Below are 21,559 nucleotides of genomic sequence, written 5' to 3'. Positions count from 1 at the left end.
AAATTTTGCATTGGATATTTTAATTTATTTTTCCTCCACTTTCTCCCTAATGACTTGACAATCCACTTCAATATGTTAACCAGAATTGTTCAATAAGTGATCCTACCTAATAAACATCTAAAGTATAGATGGCCCTGTTTTGGTTGCATAGCACCATATATATATACACACACACACACACACACATATGCATATGCATATATATATATATATATATATATATATATATATATATATATATATATATATATATATATATATATATATATATATAGAAGCGTTTAATTTGTAATGCTAGCCATCTCATTTTTATTATCTCATTTCAATTACCTAAATATTTATAACATACTGATTATGATTTATGACCATGAATTTTTTAAAGGTTGATGCATTCAAGTGCTGAAAGAGTGTAGGTTATAATTAAAGTTTTGCTAATCTTGTAGGACTGGTTAAAGAGCTACTCTTATAGGCGTTATGGTCAGGCAATTCCCCAAATCGAAGCAGCATGGGAAGTTTTATATCACACAATATACAATTGCACGGATGGATTTGCAGTATGTTTCTTATCTTATTATTGGCATTCACTTTCTGCAGTTCTACATCTTTTATGGTAATTCCTTGCTGATAATGTTAAATAGATTCTTTATTTGACTAGCTGCAACATGTAAATGTCACTTTCGTTGCCTGCTATGTCATATTCTAGTGTTTGTTTTAAAGATATCTAGATGGTTATTTTTTCTATGGTCATGTCCATGTCTGAGTTGCTAGAAATCTTTGCTGTTTCCTGTTTAACATGCAAGCTATAGTGGGTGACTAAATTTTGAAATTAACAAATCCTCCGAATAAATATGCAGAAAAAACTAAATGAAGGGGTTCAAAAATTAGTTGAAAATACAAAGAAGAATACATAGGTGGTTGGGCTTAAATTCATCTATAATGGTGTGTATCACTGTTACAATTCAACACGGAAGAATACAGTGACATGGTCCAGCAGAAATGTTGCAGAAGTATGCACCCCTATGCCATACCTGTAACATGTTGACACAGTGCATATCATTGACATAGAACAACATGAAGGAACATATAAATCCTTGCTTACATCTATCTAGTTATACCAAAATTTAATTATGAGGCTTTGGCATTCCTGATATGTTGGTTGTCAAAGTTATATGAGTATTTGGAGAGGGAAATAAAGGAATGCCAAGCCAAAAATATGTTCATGTCAAGACAAGGGAAAGATGTGTTGGCACCATACCAAAAGTGTACTGCAACTCAATATAATAAAAGGAAAAAGAAAAAGAAACATGTATATAGTATGTATGAAGATATTCACTCTCAACCCCCTCCCTCACCGAGAAGGGAAGCGTTATAAGAATTTCTTGTGTTTTCATGAAGTAGGCATCTTTATCGGTCGAGGAAATTTGTAAAAAGAACATTCTAACTAGCAATGTTGCATAAAGAGAAATTGTCAACATCCCCAGTTAAATCAGCACTCAAGCAAGCAATCACATTATAGTTCTTAGGTTTCCAAGAGATGAGAAAATTTCAGAGAGGATGTAAATCTTGTAATGCATTTGTTATCCATCAAATTTTCAACACATTGAGGGCCATGAAAGGCAGAAAGATAGAGTTCCCATGAAGAGGGAAAAAGAGTATGCTGTTAATGTGGAGATACTAAAGAAGGTGAAAGATAACAACATAGAAAGCAGTCCGGCAGGGCATCTTACCCACTGCATGGGTGACAGACAATGTCTGGGTCAGATATTATTAGGTTAATAGCAATTTTTTTGGATCAAACAAAGACTCGCCATTGTCTTTCCTAAGTTTCCAGCAAATCTGAGTAGTAGTAGTACCTTTATGAATATTAGTCAAATGGGCATGAGAATAATGTCATCAGGATTCTCTTGATTGCTGAATATCGTCAATAAGCCATAGAGAGATAAGGGCCACTTTTCTGTCTTTCCAATTTGATCTTCAGCAAACACTATCCACTGTCCTTTTGTCCGGACATGGCCAATTCTTTGGAAAGCAATTGAAAAGAAAGTGTTTTGCCTTATCAATTATATTTGTGGATCCAGATTTTGAACTTCCAAATGCATAGAAGTTAATTGTTTGTAGATATTGATGCTAGTCTGCAATTTCTTTTGTCAAAATAAGGAATTGCAGATATTTTATCTTGTTTTCCAATACAATCATGAAAATGCTTCTTTTCCAGTATGATCATGAAAATGCTTCAAATACCCCTTTCTTAGGAACATACATCTAGAATTTCCAGAAAGGACAGCTCTTTTCTGTTTCCCTGTCTCTTGACAGCTATCTTGCTGATCCACCTCATGTATGGTTGACGAATCTGGATGTCAATTCCAGTGCCTTACGGCGTTTATGAGCTAACTAAAGGGATCCAGATTCATAGGGAAGCTGTGTTGACAGTTATCTAGGCTCAATTCAACCAAATGGCAATCCCAATTATTTGCAATAAATGAAGTTTATTTGATCTTCAAATAACTTGATTTAAACAAGAAAACATAGGTAGCTTCTCTGTAACTGTGCACACAAGATGTTCATATCAAGTGTAGTGTAGATGTGAGCTCTTTCTTGTAGTATCACAATTTTTTTTCACTAAACTAGTATGTCTTACGTAGAATGTACAGTTAATTACAATGTATGGTTTTTGCATGTTTAACATTGGATGGATCAAGCAGGTCTGTCATGCATAGAATGCACAGTTAATTACAATGTATGGTTTTTGCATGTTTAGCATTGGATTGCTCAAGCTTCTGATCAGGGTCTGAAGCAAGCTTCATTATCTAGTCCAGTTCATCACTATAACCATAAAGCCATAAATATAATCTGCAAGCCTTATATATAGTTGTAATGTATGCTTGTTTTAAACTGGTTGATACTTATATAGAATCTAATTCATAGCCTATGATTGCGAATTATGAGCACTTATCTTTCAGTACTTGACACTTAGATCTTTACATTGTTAAAGTTTGACTCAGGCAGTAGTGTGTCAAACTGAAACCTTTCTTCATTTGCTTTCTACTTGCTGGTTATATCGAAACAGGACCATAACAAAGACTACATAGTTGAGTTCCCAGACTCCAGTCCGTTTCTAACGGGTTCTCAACTTTCTAAAGAAGGATGGATACAAAAGCTCCCAACATTGGAGAAAAATCATAGGTTCTCCTTCAGGGAGACCAACACTAATGTGGCACATCCACATTTATGGTATTCAAATGAAGAAGCAATCAAGGCCCTCAAGTTATTTCTTATTGCAGGAAATGATCTTGTGGGAAGTCTTACATATAGGTAAAAATGTACTTTCAATTGTAAAAACACATCTTTATTTTTCTGATTTAAATCCGCAATTATGACCTTACTCTTTTGCTCGATGTTTGCATTTTCTTCATGCCATAGTTTTCATTAGCATTATAGTTGTCAAACATGGTGCTTAATATGTAAAAATAAAACAAAAGATAAAAATTTTACAAACAAAAAGGATAAGAACATCACCTAAATGTGTCAAAATCCACCTGATATTTACAAAGAAATTTGAGCGAAACAATATTTAGGAAGTTATACCTAAATTGTTTTTTTTAACAGATATGATCTTGTTGACCTTACAAGGCAAGTACTATCAAAATTAGCAAATCAGGTATATTTAGATGTGATGGCTGCCTACCACAGCAATAATACCAGCAGATTAACTCTTTATAGCCAAAAATTTTTGGAGCTCATTGAGGATATTGACACACTTCTGGCTTCTGATGACAATTTTCTACTGGGAACATGGTTAGAAAGTGCGAAAAAGCTAGCACTAAGTAAGAGAGAAAGAAAGCAGGTCAGATCCAATTTCCATTTTTAAGTACTTTATGATGTTAATTTTCCTTTCTGTTTGTAACTAAATCTAATTTTTGTTCAGTATGAGTGGAATGCAAGAACGCAAGTGACAATGTGGTATGATAACACAAAGACCAATCAGAGTAAACTTCATGACTATGGTAATTATACCCTGCTTTATTCGGTTAGGAATTATAATAAATTGCAATGTAGTGTGACATAAACATCATGGTTCTTTTTGCTTTTCTTCCTTGTCATGTATGTCATTATCAGCTAACAAATTTTGGAGCGGGCTGTTGAAGGGGTATTACCTGCCGAGAGCTTCAACTTATTTCAGTTATTTGTCGAGAAGTTTGGAAGGGAACGAGTACTTTCCATTAGAGGAGTGGAGAAAGGATTGGATATTGTATTCTAACAAATGGCAGGCAGGCACCGAACTCTACTCTGTTAAAGCTGTTGGTGATGCTCTGGCTATTTCTAAATCCTTGGCTGCAAAATATCTAAGCTGATTGCAGGGATTTTAAATTAGCTGACTTCCAGTCTTACTGCATCACTTGCTATTTCCATTTTTATTGTCTTGAAGTGTAAAATTTACATTTTGTAAAAGATATTGTAATTTTCCTTTGATTAAGATCATCCCTAGTAAGGCTCATGTTGGTGTAATTTGACTGGTCATGTTAAATTTAAATGTTTTGGGCCCGTATTGTTTATTGTACAAGTTATGACTGTCATATATTGAGTACTCAAAATTTCTGGTGACAGGTATGCAATCTCTTTCCAAGCAGCGGACTTGAAAGTTAAAAATCTTACCACTGAGGTGGTAACTCACTCAGTAGAACTGAGCCTTCCAACCAAACGGTTCCGAGTTCGAAACACACGGGCGTCGATTAAATTATGGAGACCAGATGCTCTCTGCTCGGACGGACTTATTGGTCTGCTGGTAGCCTCGGTGGTACTAGATGTGACGTACTTACACGGAGGATAACCGTGTCGGAGCTCAGAGGGGTAACGAGTCGGACTCACGGATGGAAAGAGTATGAGTAAAACCGGCCGATGTGTCCAACACACGGTCATTTCTGCCCACATTGAACGGGATGAAAGCCTAGTGGGGGCTGCTATGCGGGGATGCTTGTCTCTTCCTTCCCCCTTCCTTTTTTTTTTTAGCCAAAAAAAAAAAAAGTTAAACCTTTTAATTAATGAGTTCGAAAATGAAGGTTGATTACCAAATAGAGGCATTCACCTTTTCCCCTTCTTTTCCTGTTGAAAGGTCAAGTCACTCATTAATGAGAAATCAAACAACATGCATCAAGTTGCAGCGTACATCCTTGCTGCAGGGCAGTCTTACAAACTGTCGGGATATCAGTAGTACAAAGGAGAAACAAAAACATGAAGCTCATCAGGTATATACACCTCTGTTACTCTGTAAATTTGCGATATTCCAAGAATAGACCTGCTTGCAGATTGCAGCTGTTCATAGGTATTGTGTATTCCATGCCACCATGCACTCCACGAGGATTTCCTGTCCCTCTTTGAAATTCCATTTTGGGTTATATATATATATATATATATATATATATATATATATATATATATATATATATATATATATATATATATATATATATATATGCACCTATAAAGTAACAATTTTGTATACATCTTCCTGTAATGTTTCAATGTTGAAGCCTTTTTTTGTTCTGCCATCATTTGATTGCTACTTGTCACATGAAACTAGGAGGCTCAAAACACTACTAATGGAGCATTAGCATTTTAGGTCAAAGGAAGAGGCAACAGATTGCTGACTTCTGAGATAATATGATGATCGGCTCCATGTGGCCAAGACTCAAGCCAAACAAGCACACTAATGGAAGAATCGTCAATGAGTGCCCCAAGTTGTTTCGCCATAGCTTATTGACTCCATTCATGTTGCATTTTGAGGAGGGTATAGTTCCCATAATGCCACTGTTGCATCCTCAGAGCAGGAAGCCATCAGCTTGCAGTCAGTTGAAAACATCGCCGCATTACACTGCAGATCCAAGAAAGTCTCGCCAATTAGATTGACTTTCTAATTATCATGACTCTAAATTTGATGTGGTAGGTGATTAATTAGAGGCTATATTTCAGGTCTGGAGTTCATGGAGTCTGGCCTTAAAAATGACTTGAATCAGTCCATAAACTGACGCTGAAGGAAATACAAACTTCCAGACATCTTGATGTACTACAAAGTTACCTTTTAGTTTTAAAAAATTTAATAAAATCTACATTTAAATAAATACTCTAACAGCATCTATCGACTAAACATATTTAGAAAAATGGTTTTAGATCTATTTACTTGCTAAAACATGAGTTTGATGGGATTGGCTAAAACACTACATTGCCTCACCCTTCATTTGTTTAAGTTCATTCCCAAATGACCTTTCTTTATTAGAATTGCTAACAACCTTTGTAGACAAAAGCACTAATATTTTTGTCATACAAGGAACTTCAAACAAACCTCAATCATTTATTTGAACAAGATTGATTTGTTGTGTTCTTAAAAGAATGTAATCATAAGCCATGAAATCTAATGGTTGAAAGCTTTCTAAGAATGACTGAAACTATATGGGGCAAATTCGTCAATTAACCAACCTTTGACTTGTTTTGACACAGGCTTCGGCTTCCAGGTGTATCGTAATGTTAGGTCAGAAATTTTGAAATATTTATGTAAACATTGTTTCTAATAAAATATTCATTCTTTGCTCTAAGAGAATAATAATCATATAGAGATGCTTATCTGTTCTTGAAAGCACACTCCCAAAAATATGGAACCAAATTAAGTACAAAGTTTTTAACTTAGTAATAATTTTTTTTTAATTATTTTAGTTAATATTGCTATTTTTTGCCAATTTTAATAGTGTGTGACATCATTACGATGGTATCCTCTGCATGAAGCATTAAAACAGTAATGGTTACTAGCTACTTCTTAATTTCTTATTGTTAGAGTAAGTCCTTCCATCACTGAAAGATGCGGGATTAAAACTACATGATAATGAGCTGATAGCAACAAACATATTCATAACGATAATTGTCTAAAACCATAACAGCAAAATTTAAATTACATAATTATATTAGCATACCGTAGCAGTGTGATACTTCAATATTGCAAGAGCATTCCCTTTACGATAATTATATACTCGCACTCTGCCACATCAAGTAAAATACATTGTGAGACAATCACAAATTGCAAAACCATAACTAGGAAAAACAAAAATGTGTACACTCAGCAAATCAACTTTCTAAATGTATTCAAGTGTCCGGATACTTGGAGAACAAGAAAATCTAAACAAAAATGTTTAGCGTCCTCTTTTGGACATTGCCTGCAGTTCAAAGAAGAAATTATGCATGAAGGATAGGCTTGCCCAAAGCATATGATATCTGGCTTATTTGACATGGGAGTATGGATGAGCAGCAATAAAGAAAAAAAGCCAGATATGGAAGTATATGACAAGCAGATGTGCGAAACTAGCAGTATATGTGAAGCATAGGATTTGAGGAGCACAACAATATTTACAGTGACCAACTTACAGTTTTTTATAGTCCTCCCAATTCTACCTAAGGAATTCAATTTATTTGAAGATTCCCTGAATTAAAAGTAAGATTATGATGCATAGGCCAAGTAGTAATCATCTTTGGGGAGAAACCTAGCAATTTCTATAGAGAGGCAGATGATATCCTAGGATAACTTTTTTCATCATTGACATGTTCTGACTTCTGAGAACTTGAATGTTAATACCATTTACACAAATCCAGCATCAACTTCACACCAGAGGCGCATGCCTACTACTAACCAATAGGCCCCTAAATATGCATTACTCTATTAACAAAAGGTCAACATCCATATTAATATTAAATTGGATCATCCTAACAACAAGAAGGTCAAATTTTAAGTGAAAATTATAAGAAGAATAGCTTATACAATATACAGGAGTCATATGAAAAGAAACAAATTAATCAGCAAACAGACAGAAAATTGAACATAGAATCCACTCATTCCTTTTGTATTGACCTGTATGGCAGTCTGATGCACTGATGCACTATAATACAAACAAATACAATGGGATATGGGCCAGTAGTGACATAATGCATCACATGTAGAAACTAAATCTTCACTTGCACTTATAATATGATATAATATGATGAAAATCAATTTTCAACCCTTTGTGTTAGCTAGGCACATGAAGGAAACCACTCTAAACTGATGAGATCATACAAAACATGGACTTAAATGTTAGATTATCTTTTCACGAACCAAGGGTTCAAATCTTTAATAAGAGACTGTGGATCAGGCGTTGGATTGGCAGTCTGGGACTGTGATGGTCACATCCTAGCCAAGGTACGTGAAACCAACCGAATCGACGTACCGGTAAAGACCGGTAGTAGTTCGGTACTAGTTGGAACCGGTACCGAACCGGTTCAAGGAAAAAAAAACGTGTGGATGCGCGCGCGTCCGCATTAAAAGCCCACGTGGGGCAGCACGTGGGCTCGCTGCCCCATGCGAAGAACCGCGCGTGGACCGCAATTCCCACCGCGTGGAACGCGCGCGGGCGCGAGTCGGGGGACGCGTTTCCCCATTCACGCCCGCGCTCCCCGCGGCCTCTCTCTCTCTCTTTTTCTTTTCTTTTTTTTTCCTTCTCCTCATCTTCTTTCCGAGCTCCTCCTCTCTTCTTCCCCTCTCTCCTCTCTTCTCCTCCTCTCTTCTCCTCTCTTTTCCCCTTCTCCCACAAGCAAGGGTGGTCGTCTTCCCCGCGAGGTGCTCGGGAGGAAGAAAGAGGCCTGATAGCGCAAGAGAGGTCTTCTTTCCCTCTCTCCTTCTCTCTTTCCCCCTTCTTTTCCGCAAGTATTGGTGCGAACCGGTGCAGTTCGCACCGGTACTAGGCTTGTACCGGTGCAAACCGTACCGATTCGCACCGATACGAGCAAGAAACCGAATTCCATGCCTGTACCGTACCAGTGGAGGCCGGTACTGGTACGGTACAGGCTGAACCAGTCGGTTCCAACTGGTTCAACAGACCATGATCCTAGCAGCCAAAGTTATGTAGGTTCATGGTGGATCACTTCCTATTTGTGAACTTATAGGTGCTTGCGCCAGACTAAGGTTTGCTATTCATGGGCTTCAAGCAAACAAGATTTTGCATGAAGGGGACTCTATTACAGCAGTAGCATGGATTTAAGGAGGTTCGTCCTCATCACTGCAGCCCTATTTATTGGATTTGGATACTAAGAATATGGTAGATACTGTTTGTTTTGCATTTTTTCCATTCATTTAGAGAAGGAAATCAAGTTGCTGATTTTATGTCTAGGATTGCTTGCTCCACTGATAGCATTTTAACCTGGACAACTAATTTCCCAAATAGACTTGCTAACAAACTTAGTGTTGAAAGTGGAGGGTACAGATTCTTGAGATTGCAAGTGTGAGTGGTTTTGTTCTAGTTGCTATGGGCATCAGCCTTCTTTGTTTACACACACACACACACATACATACATATATACACACATATGTACATACATACATATTATATTTATATATATATATATATAAAGAGAGAGAGAGAGAGAGAGAGAGAGAGAGAGAGAGTTGGACTCAGCAACACTCGAGTGGATCTCCACTCAGATTCAATCAGGTTTATATTGGACAATAGGGGTCCCACATCAATGATCCGAGCCGTTGGATATGATCTACTACCTCTAAATTGCTTACACGCCAAAAATCATGTGATTTGGAGACCTACAGTCTATGCATCAAGTTATCCAAAAATACATATGAATTTAATTTTATTTAGACTGTCCAATATTTTGACCACTTGATGCATAGGCTAGAGATCCCAAACTCACATGATTTTTGATATGCAAGCAATTTAAAGGTGGTACATCACATTTAGCGATTCAGATCATCGATGTAGGACCCCCATTGTCTTATATAGACCTGACTGGATCTGAGTGGAGATCCATTTTAGTGTAGCCAAGTCCAACTCTCTCTCTCTCTCTCTATCTCACTCTCTCTCTTTATACATACATATATATATATATACATATACTTGTGGGTACGGTAAGTACCATTGTACCTACCAACTCAATGGACCAGCCAATATTAAAACAAAAAAAGGGTTGTAAAAATACATTATGACTCGGCACCAAGTAGTATGGGGCCAGCACAAGCCAATGCAGGGTGGTTCAGACTTTGGACTAGTTTACTCATGATAAGGCCCCAAGAGGTTGCCGGTTACCCGTTCATGGCCTATACACACCATAAAGGCTGATACAACCTGGTATGCCTGGTATGCCCGGTATTGGAATCCTTACTGTCTATCAACATATATTAGAAACCGAGGATATTCATAGGACATGACTACCACAACGTAGCAGGATGCAAATTGTAACATATTGAAATATCCTCCCTGATGAACCTTGAGTTTCTAAATATCATGATTTTGAACAATTAATCTCACTCCATAATTAAATGACAAAATTCACACTAGCTGACAATCATCATCAGAAGTTTGACTGTGTGCAACACCACAATTTCCAGAATATACAAATTCTGAAAAAAATAGCCCTGCTGCCTATGATCAAAATAAACAGCATGGAGTTGCATTGGTTCGAAACAGTTCACTAAAGCCACATATGAGGATTTCAGCATGATTTTTCTCTCCTTTTCTTTTTCTCTGCTTATTTGGAATTAACATCACTCAAAAAAAAAACCAACATGTTGGCTATATGTAGATGTGATTGGGCAAAAATGAGCACTAAGGGCATGTACCCCTTAAATAGACCAATACAACAGTGAAGCACCCCTTAATTCCATTAATCTTTTACCAAGACAGGCTTGTTTTTATAATGAATGTAATTATAGTTAATGCCAAGGTCCGCCGTACCGGTACCAGTCGGCGTACCGGTGGCGACCCGGACCGGTACGAAACCGGTGGCGTACCGGTCCGAACCGGCCCCGTACCGGTCCGAACCGGCCCCGTACCGGTCCGAACCGGCCCCGTACCGGTTCTTCAACAATAAATTACCGGTACCGGATTTTACGCTGATCCGGTACCGGTCCCAGGCCGGACCGGTACGTACCGGCCGGTACGGACCGGTACGGCAGACCATGGTTAATGCACTATCAACAATGCAAATAGTTGGAAGTCACTATCATCTTTACTGATATCATCCATCTAGAAGATATTTGGTCCATGTGATGTTACTTATACATAACAAAATCTGCAAGTAACTAAAACATTTTTAAATTTTGTACACGGAAATTGCCAATAATGGAGTTTGATTAGTTGTGATATTTTCACATCACAAAACTTTTAGATAATAATGGCACAGATTGACGGAGGCAAAACAGAATGAGAAAGCCAACCTGTGATCCCATCCAGCAGTTGCCATGATTTTACTGTCAGCTCGAATGGAAGTGCCTGCTATTCCAGGTCGCTCCAGACTTATTTCTTTTCTAATAATACAAGTACCCTGTGGCAGAAAAAAGAGGGGCAAGGCATATTTTCAGGACAGGTGTAAGCACATGGGTAATAACACCATTCATGATAAGTGAGAACCCTCCTGAAAATGTTAGCAGCATGGAGCAGCAATCAGGTGAACATGGTAGCTTCTAAGAATGAAAAAAAAAAAAAGAATCAAGCAAATATATCAAGCATAGAGACATATTTCCAACAATAGCAGGATACTATTTGCTTCTTCAAGTTATAACCATATTAAGAAATTTAAACACATCTAAAAATCTATAGCAAAAGAGAGATACAGAAAAGCTACTCATATTGAGCCATTTTCCTGGAAAATAAATGATACCTTTTTGCTTGTTGTAGATATAAGCATACTGATATATTTAAAACATATCGAAATGTGAATTGATATTAAAATCCAAGAATAATAACAAAAAATGTAAACAAAAAATATCAAGCAAAAAGTAATATAATAAATTGAACGGAAAGCCTAGAGACATTATAGTTAAACAAACAAATAGGTTTGAAACAAAGATAACGACTTGTTGTGCTCTTAATCCCATTACAAGAACAAGATAATAGTCATCATCATAGTCTACCGTACCGGCCGGTATGGGTTGGTACGTACCGGTCCGGCCTAAGACCGGTACCGGATCAGCGTGGAATCCGGTACCGGTGGTTTATTGTTGTTCGGACCGGTACGGGACCGGTTCGGACCGGTACGGGACCGGTTCGGACCGGTACGGGACCGATTCGTACCGGTCCGGGCCGCCACCGGTACGCCGACCGGTACCGGTACGGCGGACCTTACTCATCATTCATATTCTTATTCTACAAGCCCAACTGCTGAATTATCTTCTAGAAATTTAAAAAAACTTAATTTCTTTGATAAGCAAAAGCAACAGCTGCATTTGGAACATGTATTAGTTAAATATTTACTTATTTGGGAAAAAAGAAGGGGGTCGTATTCATTAAGGCATATGGTTAATTGTAGTAATAATAATGAAATATCATCTATGACTAAATTCTCTAATCAGATGTTTTATTGATTGTTTACTGCCATTACTGCCTTTTACATCAAAAGAGTTGAAAAAGAGGGGACCCATCAAGGATGGTGCTAACATATGCATCAACCAGTGTTAGCCAAACCGGCTGGTTCAGGGCATGCTGAATTTGAATAATCAGTTACCGGTATGGTTCAAGCCATGGTTGGCAGAACCGTCCTGAACCGTCCGGTTCGAGGCGTCCCAAGCCATACCGACCGCAAACCGGGATGGTTCCGACGACGGAGAGGAAGAAGGAAAAGTAAAAAGAGGAAAAGAGGGAGGGAGGAGAGGAAGAAAGAGAGAGGAAGGTCGAGGCCAAGGTCCGCCGTACCGGTACCGGTTGGCGTACCGGTGGCGTCCCGGACCGGTACGAAACCGGTCCCGTACTGGTCCGTACCGGTCCGAACCGGTGGCGTACCGGTCCGTACTGGTGGCGTACCGGTCCCGTACCGGTTCTTCAACAATAAATTACCGGTACCGGATTTCACGCTGATCCGGTACCAGTCCCAGGCCGGACCGGTATGGCAGACCATGGTCGAGGCCAGCTGGCGGATGCCGGAGAGCCGCCGCACGAAGGAGGGAGCTGCAACGAAAGTCGACAAACCCATTGATGACTTTACTTAATTTTTTTAAAATAAAAAAAAAGTAAAGTCAATTGATCTGCCGACTTTCACTTAAAAATCTCAAAAATAAAAGGGCCACCACCGACCATGTTTCGAACGAAACAGGGGACCGAAGCAGAGCCCTTCTTCTGCAGCTCTCCGGCCTCCGCCTCCTCCACGCGGCGGCTCTCCGGCCCTCCGCCGGCACTCCGCCGGCCTCCCTCGCCCTCCCCCTTCTCTCTCTCTCTTTTCCTCTCTCGTTCTCCCTCACCTCGCCTATTCTACTGTGTCGGTACAAATCCGACACGGCACGGCGCAGGCCCGTACCGACCCGTGCCGCTGGACAACCGGTCCGGAGGCCCGGTACCGGCACAGCAGATCATGGTTCAAGCCTCCCCTTTGGTTCGAAGTATAAAATCACCCCTCTTTGCTTTGTTTACCTCTCTCCACCATGTCGAAACCCTAACCTCGAACGTCAAAGCCATAACCTCGAACATCGAAGCCCACTATCCCCACCCTAACGACGACGACGAGGGGTTCCCCGATCAGGTAAGTCTCCTTCTCTCCCTCTCTCTTTCTTGCCAGATCCGAGCCCTTCTTAGTCTCTCCCTCCCTCTATCTACCTCTCTCTCCCTCCCTCCCTCCCTCTCTCTTGCTGGATCCGAGCAGCTCCCTCCCGGCCTCTCTCCCTCTCTCTCCCTCCCTTCCTTCCCACTCCCTCCCTCTCACTTTCTCTCTCTTCTCCTTTTCCCCCTCACTCTCTAGTTCTTCCTATTTCAATACACCCCAAAATAGCACGGTATATACCATGCTGAACCGATCACCAGCCAATACGACCTCCGATACTAGTTCGGCAAATCTTCGTGTCAACTTTTAAAATAGTACAAATGCTTGAACTTGGGTCAATACTATTTGCAGGAAGCAAGGTACACCGTACCGGCCCGAACCAAGCGTAGGGCATACCGGCCCGAATCAGGATGTACGGAGAGTACTGTACCAGTTCGGTACTAGTATGAGGTACGGGTGGTACCGAGTAAGAACCAAGCGCAGAGCATACCGGCCCGAACCAGGATGTACGGAGAGTACTGTACCAGTTCGGTACTAGTATGAGGTACGGGTGGCGTACCAATACTCAGTACGCCAAAAAAATCACGTACCGTATTGTACCGACACTATACTAGTGTGGCACTAGTACAGAGACCGGTATCGAGACGGCGAACCTTGGTAGAAAACATGTTATACAGGTTTTCAAAAGGGACATAATAGACCGGCTATTTTGTTCTTGCAAAGGGACGTAATAGAAAAACACTCTATTATTAAAAACCAAAATGCTCAACTTGACACAACAAAGGGACATACAGATAGCAATCACATAACTGAACTCCCCTTGCCATTTTAACATCAGCATTGCACATGCCATAACAGCAAGCTTCCAGAAATAAAAGCTGTGATTATAAGGAGTTACCTACAAAGCATAGAGTAACACTAAATGCTACTGAGAACTTGAAATGAATTAGTGACTTGGACATACACTCTGACGACAAACAAGTCACATCTATTTTATTCAATGCAGGCTTTAATGTGTTACGTGTCCTAGTTCACCACTAATTGGACCAATGAAGGAAATGAACCATAGTTAATCATCGAGTCTTGTCCAATATATTTGAGTTTTAGCATTACAAATGCAAATTAATTCCTGTTATAGGCTACCTTTTCTGTTATTACCTTCAACTAAAGCAACTCCTACACCTTTTATATATCATCCTGACTCTTCTGTTTTAGTTTTACCACAATCCCGTCTTAAGATTCTAAATCATCCCACATTCATCCTTTTGCTCAGTTCCTCCTTTGCCCATTTTGTACCTAATGATGTTATATCGTTACTATGTTGATAAATGTACCTCAAGGTTGCATAAAGTTTTTCATGCATGTATTTATGCATAAAACCCATCACTAGCAACAAGACCCAAAAGTTGAAGTACCGGTCCATACCAAGCATATCATAGCATGGCAATGGAGAATGCAGTACCAACACTGAAGGTCGTACTAGCTGGCGACGGGAAGTATATAATATGTGGTATGTTGGCATATCATATGCAGTATGCACCAAGCATATCATAGCATATCATACCAACACATGGTAGTCCTTGTCACATTTTGTCGTGCCAATAGAAACATACAATGCAATATGCTCCTACGCTGTACAGTTTCGATCCCCAACCAATACGGTTAGCGATACCAGAACTCCAACGTTGGTAAGAACATGTCAGGGTCAAGTTGTAAAAAAAATATTACGATTATATGATTCTTTTTTCCTTTCTCTTAAAAATATAAAATATTAAAAAATGTGAAAATTGAAATAATGAGACAATTGTATAGTAGATGAATAGAGAATAAAAAAGTCTACATACAAGAAGTCTTGTTTTCACATCAAGCCCATATGTAGCAAGTCAAACAAAGTTAATATAATTATTCAAGATATCCATATAGAATCTATCAGTTGAATTATTCTTTTAGGTAGAGTATTTCAGAGCAACAAAAGAATAAGATTTTAATGGGCTAGCTAGCTTTACATGCTCAAGGATTACCAGTTACAAGTATTAAGTGGTTTTAAAAGCCACATAGTCAAATAAGTTATATAGGACTTCCACATGATTTGATATGTGAAAAACAAGACCAAGTTAAACCTTATGATCCAAGGGGTTGTAAACTTGGTAATATGTATTGTAACATTAATGGATCACAATCCCAAGGATGAGATCCAGATTGTTTGGGGCTATTTTGAGACAAATCATAAGATCTGGATCATGGATCGCAAGATTTGACAATATTGAGTAAGAACTAATATTCCTTGACAAACCTGACAAGCTCCATTATTAGATGAACAAATTAGACAAGTAACTTGGAAACTAAAATGATGGGTGGAAGGATGAATTTTAGCTGTTTAAAGCATAAATACTAAGCTACTGACAAAAATTTTCCTATTTGAGATATAATACTGTTTGCTGATCAAGCACGTAACTCATTATAGCATGTCTTAAGTTAGCAACAATTACTGTTTGTCTCAGATATACCGTTTGATGATTAAGAGCAAAAATCACTATTTTGTTGTCAGCAGATCCAGAGATGCCACCATTGCAAAACCCATCAACCGCAAGGGATAAAACTGCAACCAGAAAACCTTTTTAGAATATTGCTCCAAAAGGGACTACAAATGCAGATCTAGATAAAGATCGAATTATCATAATTGATCATCACAATTAAAACTGTGATTGAAAACAATACTATCTAAACACAAGGAGTGAAACCTGCTTCTGAATGGTATTTTACAGATGATAGTGGAATCCCAGGGTTTCGCACATCCCACCAGAGCATGCTTCCATCTTCGTAACTGCCAAATGCAAAACAGAGTATGTTGATTTTTTTTTTCCTTCTTTAAATCGATGTGGCTTGTTGTTTTATAGCAAAATGCTGCATAACAAAGTCACAAATAGAAACTTGCACAAATACAAGAGCAAAAGCTGATGAAGTGTACAACATATGCCTTAAAGAAATTGGAAGGCACAGGAATACTTCTAGTTGATCATGCCAAAAATACTAGGCACAATACCAACATGACCACAGTTCATATGCAATACTGCTGGAGTCTGGGACACTTCCAGGTGTCATTATTTTCAGAGTGCTAACAATTCTAGATACTTGGAGTCAGCAGACACGGTAGAGTACTCCTTGGCACCCCAACAAACAGAATATGCCTATGTCAACAACAAGTGTCAACATTAAACATAGTTGTATGGGTTTTCGAGTCAAAAGACAATTCAAAGCAAGGTATAAAGGACTATTATACAGAGGTGTACTGGTCACATACTGGTAATGGTGCATACCACATATGCCTATATGGTTCCTCAATACGCCTCAGTACAGCACATGGTAGATACCCTCATACCCCAATGTCTCAATACAATGTGGACCAAGCCCCTGTATAGTCAGTTCGTTAAGACTTGCTACACAACAAGCACTTAGCTATTAAACAGGAGTAGCTTAAGCGTCAGAAACTTTTAGTGAAGCCTAATGCATTTTTCTTCTTTTTCGTTGATGTGACATGGCATGAAATGAAAGTTTTTAAATTTAAAAAAGAAAAAATCTAGTCAGCTTAGTCTAGTAGATGACATATTTCGGTAACATATTTAAGCTTTTAAAGATTCATAAGCAGACCTTAAACTGTATACTATTCTGATTACTCTGGAACAAGTATTTAGTGACCATACTGTACCAATCAGCACCATTAGTCATCTTATAGGAGGTCAAAATTGTGAGTTTATACACTCATGGATGGCAACCTGCTTGCAAGCAAAAGACATAAAATTTAGTATGAAATTGATCAGCAAGTTAGAATATCATATAATTAATGGTTAACTGCTGATGTGGAATACGTATTCATATTAACTATGGTCTGAAACTGTTACCTTATTCTTGCTTTCAAAATCACATATTAAATATGTAGCTTACTAAATTTCATAATACCCAAACCATATTCCGTCCATATGTGGGCAGTTTTATGGATCAAAACATGACTCGTTGAAGTTTGAGATGTTTTACAACCAACTCCCAGTCTGGAATCAACTTTCTAATTTGGCATGAAACACAACTTTGAGCAAGATAGAGGTTTCCATGATTCCTGAAGGCTAGAAGGCCAATTGGAGTAGAACTACATTCTTATTGCTTATGCAATTTAGGTCAAATAACCATGGAGCAAACCACTAACTTTTGCTTGGCTTAGAAAGCATCCGTAAAAAGTGGAAGAACGGCAAGTATGATGGAAAGAACAACATTTATCCCTGAGGCACAAGCTATTACCCAACAAGACAAACAGAAAGACATGGCACATACATTGAGACAAAGTCATGATCAAGGAATACAACTCAATTCATCAATTAGAAGACCACTGAGAGCTCATCAGGGCTTGCATAATGTAACCTGTAAGAACGGCACACCAATGAACTCAAAAGACTGGCAATTATTGGTGCTCATCTACCTTAACAAGCAGCATTACAAAATTGAACATAGTTGTACAGAACATTCTGCACCTTATTTTACTAATTTATTAAGGAAATATTTGACGGAAATTTATAATTCTGCAACGAACATAATTGTTCATTTTCCCTGATCACTATCACAATGTTATATCCGAGGGCTGCCTTTTCATCACTAACCGTCCAGTTTGGGGTGTATCAACCCAAATTGATTAGTTACCGTGTCGAAACAAGGTTTGAGTCAGCAAGTGGCTTGAACCGACCCAAACCGGGCCTAACTAAGTGGGATTGCTTGGTTCTACTTGGTTCAAGAAGGTTCAGGTTCAAGCCCTTTACCGACCCAATAATTAGGGTGGGAGACATAGGAGGCCTCTCGTAACTTCTTTGCCTTCCCTTCTTCAAAAAAAAAGAAAAAAAAAAAACCTCCTGTAACCATACATACTACATAGGTTTTATCTTTGATAAGGAAGCACAGGCAGGATCCTTAGAGTGAAGCAAGTGGTAGAGACAACCCATGTTATCACAAAGTTCATATATAACCACACATGGATATTTTCTTCAATGAGGAAGCACATCGGGGTGAGATACTAAGGTAGCAATCACTCGCTTTACCATGCACTACATTGCACTTGATAGCTTTATTGAAAAGAAGGCAAGCCTGCATCAAATGTTCATGAGTGCCGAGTGGTAGGAGAATAAATATGCTTCTTAGTGGCACGAAAGGCAGTTATATGGAGGGTTTAGTGACAAGCCAGTAGTTCTGGAAGTGAGTCGAGAGAATAGTTAAGGCAATCGAACCACTATATCGAGTATTCAGAGCTGGGGATAGCGAGAGATACCCTCAAATGAGCTTCTTATATCATATGGTTACTAAGGTCAAGATCAGGCAAGCGGATCCAAAGTATGATGATGAGTACATTGACATTGTTGAGCAGAGGTGGAAGTCCAGAGCAAGAAGTTGCATCTAGCAAGAAATCCAAGTGCAATTCTCAATAGTTGTTTACTCCTATAAAATAAAATTCAAGTGCAATCATAGATTTGTTAAATAAATCAATAACACATCTTGGCAACCTACTTTCTCAACCCAAACATCTAATACAATGTCTCGAAAATGGATATGGACGAGGAACTGTTGACCGCCATGTACAATGTTATCTATAAGATGGAGTCTAATCTGGTCATTGCTGCTAGATGTCTGGAGGATGTAAATTAATTTTAATAGGATATGGGATCGTTACTTTGTCAATTCAAGCAGACCATTGACATCATATATCGTGTTTGTTTCACAGACTCAAACTTTAAGAAAGAGCTCCCACAACTTTGGTAAGAGCGCAGCTGTGGCAACAAATACAGAATCCAGATATTTTTGGACACAGACTATAACTGATCTAATATTTTATAATAAATAGTATCTAATATGCAATTTACTTGATTACATTCGCCGAATGATGGTTCCACTTTGCACTATTATGAAAAACCTAACAAGTTAGCTATTCGGATCCACTCACAAATGGTCTCCTCCAGTGGTTGTGAGTGCAATTAGTCAACCTTCGTCCTAATTCATAGAAAACTGAGGAACTACCTAACACAAAAGCAACAGAATGAGTTGGCATATGTGCACTATAGTCTAAAGGCTTAGATTGAAATGCATCCAAGAGAAGGTGGAGCTGAAGTACGATTATCCATTTTACAATGATTTTGTATATGACGAGGAAGATTCAATAATTCCTTGGTTTAAAGAATAGCAGCAGCAGCAGTAGCAGCAACTAGGGCTCAATGAGTCAGGATCGCCTCCTCGACCAGTTAGTTTCATAGAAAAAGAGGCTGAGGTGAATCTAGAGCAATGAGCAGAGCAACACATGCCATGCTCACAACCAGTCAAGCAACCACAGGGGTTGGGGGGAGCCGATCATCATCGCAAGGCTCTATATTCGAGATATTCTCCCATAGATATGACAAAGAGATGCTAAGAAGAGATCACCATAGTACCTAGTCAAGTTAGGGAGGTAGGGTTAGTTAGAATGGTGGACCAAGTTGAGCCACCTAGCAAAGCTAAGCAAGCAGGGGCATCCAAGCAAAAAAAGCGGTTTCCAAGAGTAGCTAATGGCGGATGATCACGGTCAGGCTGTTGCAGCGGGGTTGACGTAGATCCAAATGGGAATGGCTGCTGTAACGTAAACTAGAGGAATGTGAAGGAGAAGAACAGGGAGGGAAGAAGGGAAGAAATAAGACAGAAAGGGAGAGAAAGAGAAGAGGGAGAAGAGGAGAGGAAGAAGAAAGAGGAGAAGGAAGAGAAAAGAGGGAAACGTGGGGGAAAAGTTCTTAATTCTGCATTAACCCTAATTACCATCAAAGTTTCCTATAAATAGGGCCCAATAAGAACAATTAAAATAAACCCCCTTACACAAGAATAATTCCCAATAAATCCAAAATACACAAATGATCCCTAAAATGCAAACAAGCCCAAAAACAAAATAAAATAAATATGTACTAAGATGGTGGACTAGGCGGGGACATAATCAGGTCCGATGTCCCCATCAACTCCTCCCGGGTGGGAAGAACTCGACCCCGTCAAGTGCAGGTCTGACCGGCTGTCGTACTGCTCCAGAAGGTCAGGGTCAAGGTGCTGCAACTCAGCTCTCGAAATCCACGTCACATCCGATTCGGATCGACCTTTCCACCGAACAAGGTAACGTTGGTAATTTCCTCTCCTGGTAGATATAACCTGCTCATCTAATATATGTTCTATGTGTTCTCTGCGTGCATGAAACTTTGGAGGTGGAGGCTCAATAGCAGGTGCTGGGTCAAGGTGATCAACAAAAGCGGGTGTATCAACAAAAGGGTCAGAAGGAATGAATGTTGACTTCTTGTATGGGACTAAATCTTCAATATTAAATGTCGCACTAATCCCATAGTCTTCAGGAAGATCTACAACATAAGCATTCGAACTGATTTTCTTTAGGACTTTGAACGGTCCCGCACTACGAGATTGTAACTTTTTGAACATTCCCGAAGGGAGTCGTTCAGGTCTAATTCTTATCATGACATAATCGCCTACATTCAATTCTTTATAACGTCTATGCAAATCAGCAAGGAATTTATATTTTAAGTTATTAGAGTGAATATGTTTGCTGATTTTCTGATGCAATGAATGCATGTGTGATACAAATGATTGTGCAGACTCAGAGACTCTATGTTGATGAGACATGAAAATCAAGTCTATGGCTGCCTAGGTTTATATTCATTCACCACTTCGAAAGGACTCACGCCTAAGGACCTATTGACCGAACTATTATATGCAAACTCAGCGGTCGGTAACACTAAATCCCAGGTCCTAGCATAGGCCGACGAAAATTTTAATTTAGTGCCAATCATGTGTCCAAGAATTTTCCTAAAGGAACTCACAAATCTAACATCCCTATCAGATATAATAGGTTTTGGAAGGTCAAGAGGTCTAACGACTTCATTGAAATAAAGTTTGGCAACTCTAGAATTGTTAGAAGTCTTAGGACATAGGAGAAAAGGAGCCATATCTGAAAAATGGT

At 39.0% G+C, this 21,559-nt stretch overlaps 2 protein-coding genes and 1 long non-coding RNA gene across 5 annotated transcripts in view; 2 read left to right on the top strand and 1 right to left on the bottom strand.

The window, feature by feature from the left end:
- Nucleotides 1-4,546, top strand: part of CYL1 (alpha-N-acetylglucosaminidase family / NAGLU family) — a 43,919-nt gene extending 39,373 nt beyond the window's left edge. For both annotated transcript variants that reach the window (XM_008804420.6, XM_088713751.2), the window contains 5 exons: nucleotides 444-554; nucleotides 3,068-3,312; nucleotides 3,607-3,844; nucleotides 3,926-4,004; nucleotides 4,117-4,546. In XM_008804420.6, coding sequence (XP_008802642.4) covers nucleotides 444-554; nucleotides 3,068-3,312; nucleotides 3,607-3,844; nucleotides 3,926-4,004; nucleotides 4,117-4,352 — 909 coding nt within the window. In that variant the 3' untranslated portion in view covers nucleotides 4,353-4,546. The remainder of the gene's footprint in view (nucleotides 1-443; nucleotides 555-3,067; nucleotides 3,313-3,606; nucleotides 3,845-3,925; nucleotides 4,005-4,116) is intronic.
- Nucleotides 4,547-4,605: 59 nt separating this feature from the next.
- LOC149751036 (uncharacterized) lies at nucleotides 4,606-6,118 on the top strand. The gene is made up of 2 exons (XR_016398912.1): nucleotides 4,606-5,243; nucleotides 5,618-6,118. It is a non-coding gene; the product is annotated as an uncharacterized LOC149751036 (long non-coding RNA).
- Nucleotides 5,504-21,559, bottom strand: part of EMB2757 (Transducin/WD40 repeat-like superfamily protein) — a 41,877-nt gene continuing 25,821 nt past the window's right edge. Inside the window, exons 9-13 of one of the 2 annotated variants that reach the window (XR_015974477.2) lie at nucleotides 16,290-16,372; nucleotides 16,056-16,147; nucleotides 11,237-11,482; nucleotides 6,960-7,023; nucleotides 5,504-5,869 (exon numbers count right to left, since the gene is read on the bottom strand). Coding sequence is in view for 1 of the 2 variants with exons in the window: in XM_008804422.6 (XP_008802644.4) it covers nucleotides 5,765-5,869; nucleotides 6,960-7,023; nucleotides 11,237-11,343; nucleotides 16,056-16,147; nucleotides 16,290-16,372 (451 nt within the window). In the remaining variant the exon portion in view is untranslated. The remainder of the gene's footprint in view (nucleotides 5,870-6,959; nucleotides 7,024-11,236; nucleotides 11,483-16,055; nucleotides 16,148-16,289; nucleotides 16,373-21,559) is intronic. The other variant, XM_008804422.6, reaches the window with a different exon arrangement.

The sequence above is a fragment of the Phoenix dactylifera genome, chromosome 17, assembly GCF_051530095.1.
Source record: "Phoenix dactylifera cultivar Ajwa chromosome 17, Ajwa_hap1_PhDact_Kaust_v1.1, whole genome shotgun sequence".
NCBI classification, from domain to species: Eukaryota; Viridiplantae; Streptophyta; class Magnoliopsida; order Arecales; family Arecaceae; genus Phoenix; species Phoenix dactylifera.
The sequence above is the reverse complement of the archived record's forward strand: the minus strand, read 5'-3'. Positions and strand labels throughout refer to the sequence as shown.